Genomic DNA, 18,363 nt, shown 5'->3' on the forward strand with positions numbered 1-18,363 from the left:
CACTGAAGTAATTCACCCTTCTGTCCCTCTCCCACACTGAAGTAGTTCACCGTTCTGTACATCTACCACACTGAAGTAATTCACCATTCTGTACATCTACCACACTGAAGTAATTCACCCTTCTGTCCATCTACCACACTGAAGTAATTCACCATTCTGTACATCTCCCACACTGAAGTAATTCACCCTTCTGTCCCTCTCCCACACTGAAGTAATTCACCCTTCTGTCCTTCTCACACTGATGTAATTCACCCTTCTGTCCTTCTCACACTGAAGTAATTCACCCTTCTGTCCCTCTCCCACACTGATGTAATTCACCCTTCTGTCCCCCTACTTCACTGAAGTTATTCATAATTCATCCTCCTTTTCCCCACCCAATTACACTTAAGTAATCACCTTATGTCATCCCATACACTGATGTTATTTACACCCTCTTGTCTCCCATCACAAAAGTATTTCATCCTCTAGGTCCCCACACCCACTGAGGTAATTTGCCCTGCCCCCCCCCCCCTCCCGCACCCACTGATGTAATTCCCCCCCCCCCACACACACACTGAGGTAATTTGCCCTCCTATCCCCCCCACACAGCCATAAGATACATACAGAATCCCTGCACTCGGCAGGCATGCCTCTCAGCTTAGCATGGCAGTGGAGAAGCTCCCGTCCCGTCAGGTACCCGTCCAGAGCCTCCTCCTGGGGACAGTAGCCTGCCTCTTGTCCAATGGCTTGGTTAGCTCGAGTAACTCTGCAAAGTACAATACTGCTGTAAACATACATTTGTTGGATGGCCGAGTCGACTTCTCTGTATGCTCGGTGAGCAGGTCAACTCGCCCGAGTTGATCTGTCAAGTGTGAAAATATTGAATGCATTCTACACTTGGTCAAGCCGCTATATGGACCTATTTTGCGTACTGTTAGTCTGAACGTAGATACCACTCGCCGTTGCAGGCGAACATTATGATTAATATACATATAACTTGTAGCTTCTTTCTACAATACCAACAAGATTACATTTAAAGATAACACACACACACACACACACACACAAACATAAGAGTTATGGTTATCCTGGATTGCAATTATATAAAGGCCAGTGATGGTCAGCCTGTTTCATTGAGCTACGACAGACGTTCTACGAAGTATGTGTTCACCACGATGTAATGGGGAGTAATGGTCACCTCAGACAAGTGTCAACACTCTAAAGTAAAGGGACCAGAAACTTGATCAAAGGATTGTGATGTCTAGTGGTTAATTATATCAACCTATTTTCAGTAGTATGATAAGGGAGACAACACTGGGGCAAGGACAGACATGAACCAGGTTCAATCCCTGACAGCGACATCAAAATCGTGACCTTGATAATGTCTGTGACTGGACGTGTAAAACCCACCTCTTGTGATTGATAGTGGCGGAGCCCTCACTTGGGAGAATGTCCCCTGTCAGCATCCTGAAGGTTGTTGTCTTTCCTGCACCGTTGGCCCCAAGCAGTCCGAAACACTGGAATCAACAAGTATCATCAATAAACATTACATTATTCATTGTCCTCTCCATTGCTGGAAGTTTATTTTAAATAGATTGTAGATTTACTTTGCTTTACACCTCCACCACATAGAAACAGAGTTCTGTTTCCTTTACAACTCTGGTCTGGTGAAGTCAAGATATATGTGATTTATGAATCATTATGTCAGCCATTACATACACAAGGGTGTGACTGCTTTATTTATTGTATTGAAATTAAACATATGATGTTTATCATTCTGATGACTTTAATAGCGTACAGGCATTAATCTGGTCTCTGTCCTGACTTTAGTTCTATCCTAGAATAATACATGTACTCCCATAGATATGTCAGACTATAGGGTAATGGAGTGAAAAGTAATCTTACTGCCAAACAGATACATCAGTCTCAATCAGAAAACTATAGAATTGCTATGAACAACAAATAATTTGAAGAAAATTATCAAAAGGTACTTACCTCTCCCTTTGGTACACCAAATGACAGATGGTTGACTGCCAAGAAACTCTTCCTTCCTCTCTTATAGGCCTGTAACGACAATGCATCATATCACAGACATGCTTCTATCTCAGAAGTCACATACAACATTGACAAATTTTTGGATTATGTTAATAGGTCATAAAGCAATACCTCATCTTTTCATTCAGAAATTAAACAAGAGGCCCCTGATTGAGTTGCCATGTTAACAGATTTTGAAATAAGTAACATGTCATATTACAGGGTGTAATTAGAAAATACTTTAATTTTCATTCAACTATATAAGCTTTTATAAACCTAGAAACCAATTTTTAACAATTTATAAAAACTACACCATAGAATATGATAATCTAGCTGTACCATTCCTTAGGACCGCAGGGGTCAAATCAACCTCATTCATTTAAGAAATGTTTGCAGGCAATTAGGGGATATTATGTCTTAAAGCAAAATATTAGATAATTTTCCTCTTTGGGGCCCGGTCTTCCTAGCCCTCATTTATTTAGAAAATGATTGCCCTCCCCCAATGAAGTTTCAGACTTAGCTAATTTCCTCTTCAAGGCCCCGACCCCTTGGCCTCAGGGGTCAAACCAACCTCATTTATTTAAGAAATGATTGCCCTCTCCTAGTGATGCTTCAGACTAAATTTGGTTGAAATCCTATCTTGTGTTAAGCAGGAGATGCGTTTTAAAGCAAATTTAGCTAAGTTCCTCTTCAGGGGCCCCTCCCCCTGGCCTCAGGGGTCGAACCAACCTCATTTATTTAAGAAATGATTGCCCTCCCCTGATGCTTCAGACTAAATTTGGTTGAAATCCTCTTTGGCGTTTAGGAGGAGATAGGTTTTAAAGAAAAAGTTGACGATGGACAACGATGGACGTTGCGGCACGGCATAAGCTCTCTTTCCCTTTGGGCAGGTGATCATGAGCTAATAATATAATTAAGAAAATCATCATATGACTTGAAAGTTTTTCTAATGTTCACATAGATCAGGGAATCATCTGTTTGCCTTGAAACACATACTGTTTCAATTTTCAATCACTACCAATGATAACATCACAAGATAAGTGTGATTTGACATCATGACCTGTGTAGATCATCTTAAAGGTTTAAGAAAACAGAAAACGTCTGTCAGACATTACTGTCCCCTTGGCCATGTGGTTCACCTAAAAATAGCAAATATCACTTGATATCACAGCTAAAAGATGACATAGGTAACACCATATGCCTCCCATGAAATAGTGAGACGGGATTGAAAGAGATATATAATGATAATTCTAACAGGAGAACTATATGGTTTGTAGCATGGTTGTGGTGTTTACCTTAGACAAGCTGCTGACCACGAGGGTGTCATCCCGAGCCTGATGGGACAGGACACGCTGTTTCTCAATCCTCACCTCATTACTTTCCTCAACTTCATCATCTATACTATTCTTTACTCTGCAAACGATATCCAAGAATGAAGAATTTACTACTGAATTGAATTGTAACCAGAGATGGTTTCAAAGCCACCCAATGCTCGCCTTTTTAAAAATGTATCGTCTTTAAAAATTTGTTTGCAAAAATGTTAAGTTCAAAAAAGGTCAAAAGTCTAAAACATTTGAAATTATTTTTTAATTTAAACTTTACTAGTCTACATTAACATCAAAAAAGTTAAGTACAAAACAGGTAGAAAATTTCAAAAATTTGAAAATAATTCATTAATTTTAACTCCACTACATCAATAGTATACCCCACAGGAACCTCCATGCCAAATATCAGCATCCTAGTATTTTGTTTTTAATTTGTAAGGGACATTAAACCTACCTTGCACGAGATGGACATCTTATTTCTGTGAAGAACAAAATGACAAAGAAGAAAAATCCTGTGCCAGCTAGTGCTATATAATTATATGCCAACAGGTCATAGGAGAACGGGCTGACATAGGTGTCCTGTCCGAAACGGGCCAGGATTTCCGTCTGAATTTGGTTAGTAGTGAGTTGTATCAGCCCATCACACAGGGTGTACGGTGGGAAGATCAGGAACACGTGTCGCACAACATCGTACACATTCTTTATACCCTGCAAAAATGAATCCGTAGATAAATTGATAAATTGTAAAATATACAGAATCTCAGAAAGTTTTTAAAATCACAGTCCCTCCCAGTTTAGAATAACAGAATCTTCCACCGCCATTAGGGGTGAGATTCTTAAGTCCCAATTTTTTTTTATTCAAAACTATATGGAACAAAAACATTTTGAAGTATTGTAAAACAATATGAATCCCCTCCCAGGTCTAGAAATAATATAATACATTGTGTATGTCCCCCTACCACGACACATTGTCCAGACAGGGTAATCTGGGCAATAAAGTTTTACTAAACACTACAACATAACTTTAAGAACATACAATTCCTGCAATAATGTGAGTTGTAAGCTTGACCTTACTTCTTTGAAGCCTACCTCCTCCTCCTAGAAGTTGAGGACAACCTACCTCCTGTGAAGAGAAGAAGTTGAGGATGAAGACAAACGAGACAAGTAAAATGCCGATGAAGACGTTGAGACAAAAGAGGACCATGTAAGCTGACGTGGAGTCCTTGTAAAGCTTCACGGTGCAGTACATCCAGGGTATGGTAGCCCATCTATAAAACACATGGAATAAATGTTGATATACAGAGATTTTATATATGTTAGTGAGATGATGAACACATGACACCAACTATAGCTCAGTCAGTGATGGAACTAGGAAACACCTTTTGGCATTTTGTTTTGTAACAGAGCTGATCAGCAATTGTAACGGGAGGTCATTGTAACGGGAGGTCAGAGGTCATTGTAACGGGAGGTCATGGGAGGTCATTGTAACGGGAGGTCATTGTAACTGGAGGTCATTGTAACGGGAGGTCATTGTAACTGGAGGTCATTGTAACGGGAGGTCATTGTAACGGGGAGGTCATTGTAGGGAGGTCATTGTAACGGGAGACGGGAGGTCATTGTAGGGAGGTCATTGTAGGGAGGTCATTGTAACTGGAGGTCATTGTAACGGGAGGTCATTGTAACTGGAGGTCATTGTAACGGGAGGTCATTGTAACGGGACGTCATTGCTTCAAGAATCAACTTAAGTTTATAAAAAATCAAAGAACAGCTCTTATAGAAAAATGAAAATACTTACATGAGGTATGTACATGTCAATTCATGAATAATTTTATTTTCCAGACTCATTGATAATGTCAGACCAGACTCACCCATACATAACTAACAGGACAACTACCCCAGCCAGATTCTCTCTAGCCCAGTAGGAATTCTGTCTGAAGATGGCCATCACAATTATCACAAGTCCAACAGTGAAAGAGAAAACCACCTGAAACAGCAAACAAGTATCATCTTGACTTTTTTGTTCCTGTTTTTGTATACGGTAGGGCACTAGACCCAATATCAGTACACTACTGTCTAACATCCTAACAGATACTCCAATACAAAATGTTCAAACCTACACTCCCCGTCAGTAATATCCTTAATCCCTAGAGAATGAAATAAATATCTTTGATATTGAAAACAGATCTCTGATCTACAAATAACATCACTTATTTTGTAACCTAGAACTTTGAACTGTAACCTGTGACCTACCAGATCCCAGAGAAGGGAGGTAATCCAGTACAGGAAGTTGCCGACACCGCTGACATTCTGGAGCTGCTTTTCCTTGTTAGTGTATTCATTGACCACGTAAGTCACAAACCCAACAGGAATGGCCGTGAATGCCAGCAGGAACACCATGGCAACCCCGATGTCAGCTGCATTCTGGAGACTAAACAACAACAATAATTGAAAACATTGCTTCAACCAAGGAACCATACTAAAATTAGAGCATTATTGAAGTTATATATCTGTATATCAGTAACTAGCTATATATAGATCGTGATTTAGCACCATGATCATCCATAACATGCAGAAATAATGATTATATATTTAGCTTTTACAATGGATTATAATTTAATTCTTTGAAATCTGCATGAAAATTTATAATACATGGGCCATTCAATAAATACTGTCATCACACAGTCTTGTACGAACGGGCAATGATAAAGTAGAGCTTTGGCAGACTGCAAAAGCATATAAAGAACACTGTATGGGCAAAATTTCAACATCATCCAACAAGAATTGAACAAGTCGTTTATTGTTATGTCCCCATGACAAGTGGCTACTTTTCAATGCTAAAATGAAGTTGAGACTAAATCTGAAATACGCTCCCATTGAAGCCTGTCAAAAGATTCTTCATGAAAATGCGTCCAAGTACAGGGTTGAATGGCATCCAGCTAATTCATGCGTCTAAGTACAGGGTTGAATGGCATCCGGCTAATTCATGCGTCCAAGAACAGAGTGGAATGGCATCCAGCTAATTCATTCGTCCAAGTACAGGGTTGAATGGCATCCGGCTAATTCATGCGTCCAAGGACAGGGTTGAATGGCTTCCAGCTAATTCATACGTCCAAGCACAGAGTTGAATGGCATCCAGCGAATTCATGCGTCCAAGTACAGGGATGAATGGCTTCCAGCTAATTCATGCGTCGAAGTACAGGGTTGAATGGCATCCAGCTAATGCATGCGTCCAAGTACAGAGATGAATGGCATCCAGCTAATTCCTGCGTCCAAGTACAGGGTTGAATGGCTTCCAGCTAATTCATGCGTCTAAGTACAGGGTTGAATGGCTTCAAGCTAAGTCATGCGGCCAAGTACAGAGTTGAATGACATCCAGCTAATTCATGCATCCAAGTACAGAGTTGAATGGTATCCAGCTAATTCATGCGTCCAAGGACAGGGTTGAATGGCTTCAAGCTAAGTCATGCGGCCAAGTACAGAGTTGAATGGTATCCAGCTAATTCATGCGTCCATGTACAGAGTTGAATGGCGTCCAGCTAAAGGACCAACTATATACGCCCTACATGTGATTTCTGACACTAGTGACAGACTATATACACCCTATATGTGATTTCTGACACTAGTGACAGACCTTATTGATAGGCCCTCGTGTATTATATATATTATACTACCAATAACTCTTTGGTGATCAAACTTTTTGATCAGCAGATATAAATTCAGCTTGAAAATAAGTTTTAACATTTTCAACAAGACCTACAACACACTACTTACTGAAGACATGTAATACTAACTGTTGGACAAACTTACAGGCTGTCTTGGTCGAGTTGCTGCTTGCTAAGTAGGATAGGATGATTGTAAGTTGTGATGCCATACTCGGCAGGGTCACCTTGTGTGATCTTGGACCTCAGGATGGAGTTACTCAATGCATTTATATATCCTGGTAGTGCATGGTGGCCCTTATTGTTGAACCAGACCGTGGCTTTCATGTTAGTTGTACCATCAGAGGCAGCATCAAATGAAAACCCACCAAATCTGTAAAATATATATATACATACACATATATACCCCTGTAAAATGTCAGAACTTCTGTATCCCAGAGTTCAAGGGCGCACTTATTTGTATGCCATACGTGATGAGTGTACTAACTAATTTTATGTCTCATCAGTAAATGTAATTGATCTATTACTGTTCTATTATTAACATTGTTCTAGTGTTTGCTGTCAATCAATTGTCATGAAAAGTCAATCAATTGTGGGTATTCCCGATTCCTGAAGATAACTACAGAAACCTATTACAACTCCATCATCCTGTACCAGATGAGCTTGATGACCTGACTGCCACTGCTTACGTAACAAATCAACAAAACCCCTGAAGATTGCAACGCTATTATTTTAGAAATAAACTAGCGAAAGTGAGCACGGCTCACAATATCTCTGCTTCCTGCTTTACCTATCAAATGACCTCAAGCCATTTTCTGTAAAATTCCATTTTAAGTGGCAGTGACCTTGTTCCTCAACTTAATGTAATACTCTTTGCCCTTGCTCAAAATACCTACTTGTCACTTCCTCTGAAAAGCCATACAAATTGTACAAATATAGAACTCTATTTTTGGTAACAATGGCTTCATTACGTCATACCCAAACTTGTCAAAAATATGTCAAAGGCGAACATTTTCATCAAAAAGAGGATGGACAAAGGTTTTACATCCATGTCAACAATAAAGTTTTACAATAAAATATGAATCTTATTTGTCAGTTTTCAAATTTCCCATTAATTATAATTTATTTAAAGTCCACAAATATTTTTTAGACTTTGCAGTTGCTCATTTATAATCATTTCAAAATGCTTAACTATAGTAAAATTTAACATGCATGTCAAGTTTTATGAAAACCTCTCAAGGAAAGCAACTGAGTATAGTCCTAATGAGGCCGATTGACTTTATATCTCAATTCTATTATAAGGAAAAACTAGTGAGACCAACCTGTTCTCCTTGTAAGTCTCGTAGGTTTTGAGGAGGTAATCAGTGACATCATGAGCACCTATATTCTGGATAATGTCGGTAGTGTTGGTGACTACCTGTGGTACGCTGATGGAGTGGGCGTGGCTGTTACAGGTGTAACTGTAGTCAGAACAGGTGCACTGTGCTGCGTCGTACGCTGTCTGGCTGCTCAAACTGCCACTGAACATGGTCTCTCCTTTCTCGCAAACAAACTGTGATCTGTCAGAGGATAACAAAAGCATGTGCATCTCGCTGAAAGACATTACAAACATTACTAGAACACAAATACTGTATCTGATACTATCACATAGGTCAAATAAGTATGTTTACAACAACTTTATTTCCCCAACATTTTCCCAGTGAATCCATTAGATAAACACTACATACAGATCTTACAATCTTCATTGAGCAAATTCTTCACAACTGAGCATTTTTAAAACCTAACTCTTTGGTTATTCAGAAAAAGGTGTTTGAGGAATAAAAAATGATGTTGAATGGCCGCCAAACCATAGCACATGTTCACCTATTTAATAATACATGTTATGACAACTATAGGGCAATACTTACCCAAAGTTCATGCCTGCCATACAAGTAGTACTCATACCAGGCTGTGACCATAGGTGACCAGATATCCTCCGACTCTGTACAGTCTGGGCAGAATCACTAGCGGACAACAGTAAATCATCAGGTATTGATAGAATAACAATATTAACATTCAGAGAAGAAAGAACAACTCCACATTAAATGAATTAAGGACCATAATAGCAATACTACTTTACTCATAATACCAGTATTTAAAGGAATGGTTATCCACTATTCAGCCACCAATAATCTTGTTGTTTCCCTATCCAGTCACTAACAAACTGACTGTCCCTGTGATATCCAGCCAGTATTGATCATTTCTTTTTTTCTTAAATCTAACTTAGTCATTAATTATCAACATTGAGTGGATATGATGCTGGACCTTAGTTAATCCACACACCTGTAGAAGGAGTAGCTGTTAGGACCATACAGGGCAGGTGTCAGTAGCAGGGAAGGTGATTCTATCTCATTGGGTTTAATGAGCGACATGCCGAGGGCTGCTGCCACAAACAACACAGGAAACAGTATGACTGACAGGAACATCCTCCAGTTACGACGGTAGTGATGGAAACGCTTGGTAAACAGGGCCCCGATCTGCTGGACCTTCTGACTGCCTGTCGACACTCTGATGCGGGACTTTTTGACAGCAGACTTGGACCGTTTCTCTGGGGCTGTAGTCAAGAGGTTACAGTTCAGAGTAAACAATGTNGGGGGGGAATGGGTCAGCATAGTTAAAAGCCTTCACTTTTTATTTGAATCATTTTTATCTACAATATTCAATCATCACTACAGTAAAATGTATTGACAGATTATTGATAACCATGTATTCTATTGACACACAAGGGTACTACTAATTGAAAGAGAATGACGTATATGCATATTCTGGTTTTGTTTTCCTACTTCAAGCATGTTTACAGATAACAGCATAGTCTTATGTGGCAAAGTCATGTACAATTAGGTAAAACAAGTCACTATAATGCCAGTTTAATGATTCACAAAAATTGTTCAAACAGATAACAGATGGTTATCATAGCTGAGAATTGTTCAATCAAAAGAGTTCTCTAATAACTGTAGTACCTGTCTGCCAGTCCCTGTCCGTAGAGATTCCTAACTGACTGTTACTGAGCTCTATCTCACTAGCTTTCTGCACAACTTCGCCTGTTAAAGGGATGTTTTTCTCCGCCACAGCACAGATTTTCAAAAATACCTGGAAACACACCAAACATGTTGTAAGTTTATATATTTGAAAGACTTGTAAATGTTACATCACATCCATTCTGATATATCAATGAAGAACTGCCATAAAGTTTATAAATATTGACTAAAGGAGTAGAAGATCAAACCTCTTCCAGTGTGGTGTCGAAGATGCCGTAGCTACCGACATGGAGGCTGTCCTTGTGCTGGTCAAGGTTATGTAGACAACTATAAAGTCTTTCCATGTTGCCGGCGGTCATCGGCAGCTTGATGGTCATTTCTGATCCAATGTCCTCAACAACAGCTGCCTCAGGAATGTAGGTTCTCACGCAGTCTAGCACATGGACCCAGTTACACTCGTCTGGATAACACAACACACATACAAATTACTCAGCTGGATAACACAACAAGCAACAGCTACATTCACATGGATAACACAACAAGCAACAGCTATAATCACATAGATAACACAATAAGCAACAGCTACATTCACATAGATAACACAACAAGCAACAACTAGAATCACATAGATAACACAATAAGCAACAACTAGAATCACATAGATAACACAACAAGCAACAGCTAGAATCACATAGATAACACAACAAGCAACAGCTAGAATCACATAGATAACACAACAAGCAACAGCTACATTCACATAGATAACACAACAAGCAACAGCTACATTCACATAGATAACAAAACAAGCAACAGCTAGAATCACATAGATAACACAACAAGCGAAAGCTGGAATCACATAGATAACACAACAAGCAACAGCTAGAATCACATGGATAACACAACAAGCAACAGCTAGAATCACATAAATAACACAACAAGCAACAGCTAGAATCACATAGATATTACAACAAGCAACAGCTAGAATCACATAGATAACACAACAAGCAACATCTACATTCACATAGATAACACAACAAGCAACAGCTACATTCACATGGAAAACACAACAAGCAACAGCTACAATCACATAGATAACACAACAAGCAACAGCTACAATCACATAGATAACACAACAAGCAACAGCTACATTCACATGGATAACACAACAAGCAACAGATAGAATCACATAGATAACACAATAAGCAACAACTAGAATCACATAGATAACACAATAAGCAACAGCTACATTCACATAGATAACACAACAAGCTTCAGCTAGAATCACATAGATAACACAACAAGCAACAGCTAGAATCACATAGATAACACAACAAGCAACAGCTAGAATCACATAGATAACACAACAAGCAACAGCTAGAATCACATAGATAACACAACAAGCAACAGCTAGAATCACATAGATAACACAACAAGCAACAGCTAGAATCACATAGATAACACAACAAGCAACAGCTAGAATCACATAGATAACACAACAAGCAACAGCTAGAATCACATAGATAACACAACAAGCAACAGCTAGAATCACATAGATAACACAACAAGCAACAGCTACAATCACATAGATAACACAACAAGCAACAGCTAGAATCACATAGATAACACAACAAGCAACAGCTAGAATCACATAGATAACACAACAAGCAACAGCTAGAATCACATAGATAACACAACAAGCAACAGCTAGAATCACATAGATAACACAACAAGCAACAGCTAGAATCACATAGATAACACAACAAGCAACAGCTAGAATCACATAGATAACACAACAAGCAACAGCTAGAATCACATAGATAACACAACAAGCGACAGCTAGAATCACATAGATAACACAACAAGCAACAGCTAGAATCACATGGATAACACAACAAGCGACAGCTAGAATCACATAGATAACACAACAAGCAACAGCTAGAATCACATAGATAACACAACAAGCAACAGCTAGAATCACATAGATAACACAACAAGCAACAGCTAGAATCACATAGATAACACAACAAGCAACAGCTAGAATCACATAGATAACACAACAAGCAACAGCTAGAATCACATAGATAACACAACAAGCAACAGCTAGAATCACATAGATAACACAACAAGCAACAGCTAGAATCACATAGATAACACAACAAGCAACAGCTAGAATCACATAGATAACACAACAAGCAACAGCTAGAATCACATAGATAACACAACAAGCAACAGCTAGAATCACATAGATAACACAACAAGCAACAGCTAGAATCACATAGATAACACAACAAGCAACAGCTAGAATCACATAGATAACACAACAAGCGACAGCTAGAATCACATAGATAACACAACAAGCAACAGCTAGAATCACATAGATAACACAACAAGCGACAGCTAGAATCACATAGATAACACAACAAGCAACAGCTAGAATCACATGGATAACACAACAAGCGACAGCTAGAATCACATAGATAACACAACAAGCAACAGCTAGAATCACATAGATAACACAACAAGCGACAGCTAGAATCACATAGATAACACAACAAGCAACAGCTAGAATCACATAGATAACACAACAAGCGACAGCTAGAATCACATAGATAACACAACAAGCAACAGCTAGAATCACATAGATAACACAACAAGCGACAGCTAGAATCACATAGATAACACAACAAGCAACAGCTAGAATCACATAGATAACACAACAAGCGACAGCTAGAATCACATAGATAACACAACAAGCAACAGCTAGAATCACATAGATAACACAACAAGCGACAGCTAGAATCACATAGATAACACAACAAGCAACAGCTAGAATCACATAGATAACACAACAAGCGACAGCTAGAATCACATAGATAACACAACAAGCAACAGCTAGAATCACATAGATAACACAACAAGCGACAGCTAGAATCACATAGATAACACAACAAGCAACAGCTAGAATCACATAGATAACACAACAAGCAACAGCTAGAATCACATAGATAACACAACAAGCAACAGCTAGAATCACATAGATAACACAACAAGCAACAGCTAGAATCACATAGATAACACAACAAGCAACAGCTAGAATCACATAGATAACACAACAAGCAACAGCTAGAATCACATAGATAACACAACAAGCAACAGCTAGAATCACATAGATAACACAACAAGCAACAGCTAGAATCACATAGATAACACAACAAGCGACAGCTAGAATCACATAGATAACACAACAAGCAACAGCTAGAATCACATGGATAACACAACAAGCGACAGCTAGAATCACATAGATAACACAACAAGCAACAGCTAGAATCACATAGATAACACAACAAGCAACAGCTAGAATCACATAGATAACACAACAAGCAACAGCTAGAATCACATAGATAACACAACAAGCAACAGCTAGAATCACATAGATAACACAACAAGCAACAGCTAGAATCACATAGATAACACAACAAGCAACAGCTAGAATCACATAGATAACACAACAAGCAACAGCTAGAATCACATAGATAACACAACAAGCAACAGCTAGAATCACATAGATAACACAACAAGCAACAGCTAGAATCACATAGATAACACAACAAGCAACAGCTAGAATCACATAGATAACACAACAAGCAACAGCTAGAATCACATAGATAACACAACAAGCAACAGCTAGAATCACATAGATAACACAACAAGCAACAGCTAGAATCACATAGATAACACAACAAGCAACAGCTAGAATCACATAGATAACACAACAAGCGACAGCTAGAATCACATAGATAACACAACAAGCAACATCTAGAATCACATGGATAACACAAAATGTGACAGCTAGAATCACATAGATAAAACAACAAGCAACAGCTACATTCACATGGATAACACAACAAGCGACAGCTAGAATCACATAGATAACACAACAAGGGACAGCTAGAATAACATAGATAACACAACAAGCAACAGCTAGAATCACATAGATAACATAACAAGCGACAGCTAGAATCACATAGATAACATAACAAGGGACAGCTAGAATCACATAGATAACACAACAAGCAACAGCTAGAATCACATAGATAACACAACAAGCGACAGCTAGAATCACATAGATAACACAACAAGCAACAGCTACATTCACATAGATAACACAACAAGGGACAGCTAGAATCACATGGATAACACAACAAGCGACAGCTAGAATCACATAGATAACACAACAAGCGACAGCTAGAATCACATAGATAAAACAACAAGCGACAGCTAGAATCACATAGATAACACAATAAGCAACAACTAGAATCACATAGATAACACAACAAGAGACAGCTACATTCACATGGATAACACAAACTGTGACTATATACTCCATACAACAGATTTGTGAGATTCTGACAATCTACACAAGCCATTATTTCTATCAAAGTCAGTGAACATTTATTTTAATAAATTGTAAGAACCTACCAAGTTTAGTGAGTTTCAGGTGATATCCACTTCCAAGTTGTTGTTTGAGGAAGAGCGGTGAGCCAACACACATGAGCCGTCCGTTGTCCATGACAGCTATTCTGTCTCCGATCATGTCTGCCTCATCCAGGTGGTGAGTGGACAACAGTATAGTACAACCTGAAAAACATTGTCCGTTTACTTGTAGCAATATATAAACAGATGAATATTTGACAATTTGATTTTGAATCTAAGTCAGGTGTAGCAAGTACCTTTTTTCAATGTAAAGTCATGAAAATCTCTGTAATTTCTAAAATGTTGTGTCAACAACGAAGCCCAACTGTTTTTTTAACTCTGAGATCTTGTTATCTTGACCAAATGTACAATTTACAACTTTTGGACATTTTATGGAAGAAAGAATTTTTGTATTCAGGTTTTATAGTCTGTGTGTATATGCAATCATTTGCTTATTTATTTTCTCATCACAACATTTAGATTATTTTCTTTCCATTTCCTACAGTTGTGGGATCGCAAGAACGATAAAAAGTTGAACGATCATTGCTTGCGCACATTTGTGAGCACGATGGATGAACGTTGTGCGATAACAATCGTGGTTGGTGTAAATTGAGGAATATTAATGCCTTAACAATATATACGATTTCGTGTTTAAACTTATAAACCTTGATTTTTACGTATGTTTCTATATTCTACCTACATCTATAAACTTATCTTTATGTCTACACTTTCTTAAATTTAGAAATTGTGTTTTCGGTATTTTTTAAACGACCTTAATCGACACATGTGAAATCACAACACAGTCCCGTATACAGGTAAACATAGCCACTTTTTACATGTACCTGGACTATAGTTTTTCCCCGTCCTGGGCGCTTACGTATTTCGTGGGGTAAGGCCGGGGTGTGAAAACACAGGTGAAGGGGAGCTATAGACAAACCGAATGCAAATAACAGATACTAATCGTCCAGTTGTGTTTTCAAAACGGTTTTACGGTATCGCATATCAGCTCTATGTGTCAGGTACAGGCCAGTTAAAACTCTGGTCACTCATCAAATTGTTATTTACCTGTTCTGTTACCTTGAAGCCAAACCGATTCTTGACAGTGTAACGGTCACTATAATGCTGTGTTACATGCATTGTAAAACTGTACATAATCTTCATTACTGTGATGAGAAATAACAGTAATATATGTATACAGTTTTCATTATTGCATACAAGCTTTCCTTATTTTTTTTCATTCCGTAATATTGATCTACAAATTGTACCAAATCGCACAGTTGTGCGGAGAGAAGCACACAAAGGGGCGAACGATTGTTAAATCGCACAGTTGTGCGCACGGTGTGTGAACGATATATGCACGGTGTGCGCACGCTATTTTTGGTGCATTGTGCAGTCACACAACTGTATGATATAACCATCTGTTCTATACCCATACTGACCAACAGGCCCCTAATACTGACCACCTATACAAATGAGCTGATGAGCAATCCCCTAACACTGACCACTTATTAGCTTTACCAACCAAAGATTCCCTAAATCTGACCACCTTTACCCTCAACTGACCATCAGGCCCCTAATACTGACCACTCTTCCTGTGTAAGATGAGATTCCAGATAGAGTGTCGGCCATTAGGATCCACGCCACTGGTCGGTTCATCCAAAATCACAACCTCAGAGCCTCCCACAAAGGCCAATGCCACACAAAGTCGACGCTGCATGCCACCAGACAGCTCTGATACGCGAACATTGCGTACATGCCACATGTCAACCTGTCGGAGCAACCTGTTAAAAGATTATGCTACTTTTTAGTAATTGTTCTTGATCTTTGAGAATTACATCTATATTCAAACTTGTCAAGGAATGTCAAAGGTAATATAAAGTGATACCTGTGTGAAGTATCATCAAAATCTGAAAAGGCCACTAGAAGGATCAAAAGAAGTGTGATCGTAAAATTCTATTTTAATTCAAAGTGGCCTTGACATTCGACTGATCATGCATGCCATCATTCAAAGAAAAGCCTGGTTACTTTTATTTCCTTTTTCAAAATCCAGTAAAGTTATAGATTAAAGTTTGACTATAAAAAAAAAATCTTACGTTAGATTGGTCTCCACAGACAAGTATTATTACATTAGATTGGTCTCCACAGACAAGTTTTCTTACGTTAGATTGGTCTCCACAGACAAGTTTTCTTACGTTAGATTGGTCTCCACAGACAAGTTTTCTTACATTAGATTGGTCTCCACAGACAAGTTTTCTTTCATTAGATTGGTCTCTACAGACAAGTTTTCTTACATTAGATTGGTCTCCACAGAGAAGTTTTCTTACATTAGATTGGTCTCCACAGACAAGTTTTCTTACATTAGATTGGTCTCCACAGTCAAGTTTTCTTACATTAGATTGGTCTCCAAAGACAAGTTTTCTTACATTAGATTGGTCTCCACAGAGAAGTTTTCTTACATTAGATTGGTCTCCACAGACAAGTTTTAGTGTAGAAACACTTACTGTTCTCTCTCATACTTCAGGTCCTTTGATGACATACTGGACTTCACACTGCCGTAAAACTTCATGTGTTCCTCTACTGTCATACTGGTTAATAAAGAAAATACCATGTATACACAGATAAAAACTAAAGCTTTCTGTGTTCCTCTACTGTCATACTGGTTAATATAGAAAATACCATGTATACACAGATAAAAACTAAAGCTTTCTGTGTTCCTCTACTGTCATACTGGTTAATAAAGAAAATACCATGTATACACAGATAAAAACTAAAGCTTTCTGTGTTCCTCTACTGTCATACTGGTTAATATAGAAAATACCATGTATACACAGATAAAAACTAAAGCTTTCTGTGTTCCTCTACTGTCATACTGGTTAATAAAGAAAATACCATGTATACACAGATAAAAACTGAAGCTTTCTGTGTTCCTCTACTGTCATACTGGTTAATAAAGAAAATACCATGTATACACAGATAAAAACTAAAGCTTTCTGTGTTCCTCTACTGTCATACTGGTTAATAAAGAAAATACCATGTATACACAGATAAAAACTGAAGCTTTCTGTGTTCCTCTACTGTCATACTGGTTAATAAAGAAAATACCATGTATACACAGATAAAAACTAAAGCTTTCTGTGTTCCTCTACTGTCATACTGGTTAATAAAGAAAATACCATGTATACACAGATAAAAACTGAAGCTTTCTGTGTTCCTCTACTGTCATACTGGTTAATAAAGAAAATACCATGTATACACAGATAAAAACTAAAGCTTTCTGTGTTCCTCTACTGTCATACTGGTTAATAAAGAAAATACCATGTATACACAGATAAAAACTGAAGCTTTCTGTGTTCCTCTACTGTCATACTGGTTAATAAAGAAAATACCATGTATACACAGATAAAAACTAAAGCTTTCTGTGTTCCTCTACTGTCATACTGGTTAATATAGAAAATACCATGTATACACAGATAAAAACTAAAGCTTTCTGTGTTCCTCTACTGTCATACTGGTTAATAAAGAAAATACCATGTATACACAGATAAAAACTGAAGCTTTCTGTGTTCCTCTACTGTCATACTGGTTAATAAAGAAAATACCATGTATACACAGATAAAAACTAAAGCTTTCTGTGTTCCTCTACTGTCATACTGGTTAATAAAGAAAATACCATGTATACACAGATAAAAACTGAAGCTTTCTGTGTTCCTCTACTGTCATACTGGTTAATAAAGAAAATACCATGTATACACAGATAAAAACTAAAGCTTTCTGTGTTCCTCTACTGTCATACTGGTTAATAAAGAAAATACCATGTATACACAGATAAAAACTAAAGCTTTCTGTGTTCCTCTACTGTCATACTGGTTAATATAG

At 38.1% G+C, this 18,363-nt stretch overlaps 1 protein-coding gene across 3 annotated transcripts in view; it reads right to left on the reverse strand.

Annotated features, from left to right (window-relative positions):
* LOC110457519 (ATP-binding cassette sub-family A member 1-like) overlaps nt 1-18,363 on the reverse strand; it is an 86,160-nt gene that overhangs the window by 17,399 nt on the left and 50,398 nt on the right. For all 3 annotated transcript variants that reach the window (XM_021508839.1, XM_021508841.1, XM_021508840.1), the window contains 17 exons: nt 16,989-17,072; nt 16,072-16,268; nt 14,494-14,652; nt 10,263-10,474; nt 9,997-10,126; nt 9,320-9,590; nt 8,905-9,000; nt 8,320-8,556; nt 7,146-7,370; nt 5,589-5,766; nt 5,207-5,322; nt 4,459-4,606; nt 3,793-4,046; nt 3,309-3,426; nt 1,975-2,043; nt 1,390-1,496; nt 604-745 (listed from right to left, as the gene is read on the reverse strand). In XM_021508839.1, the coding sequence (XP_021364514.1) occupies nt 604-745; nt 1,390-1,496; nt 1,975-2,043; nt 3,309-3,426; nt 3,793-4,046; nt 4,459-4,606; nt 5,207-5,322; nt 5,589-5,766; nt 7,146-7,370; nt 8,320-8,556; nt 8,905-9,000; nt 9,320-9,590; nt 9,997-10,126; nt 10,263-10,474; nt 14,494-14,652; nt 16,072-16,268; nt 16,989-17,072 (2,743 nt within the window). The remainder of the gene's footprint in view (nt 1-603; nt 746-1,389; nt 1,497-1,974; nt 2,044-3,308; nt 3,427-3,792; nt 4,047-4,458; nt 4,607-5,206; nt 5,323-5,588; nt 5,767-7,145; nt 7,371-8,319; nt 8,557-8,904; nt 9,001-9,319; nt 9,591-9,996; nt 10,127-10,262; nt 10,475-14,493; nt 14,653-16,071; nt 16,269-16,988; nt 17,073-18,363) is intronic.

The sequence above is a fragment of the Mizuhopecten yessoensis genome, unplaced genomic scaffold (genome assembly GCF_002113885.1).
Source record: "Mizuhopecten yessoensis strain PY_sf001 unplaced genomic scaffold, ASM211388v2 scaffold9173, whole genome shotgun sequence".
Classification (NCBI taxonomy): Eukaryota; Metazoa; Mollusca; class Bivalvia; order Pectinida; family Pectinidae; genus Mizuhopecten; species Mizuhopecten yessoensis.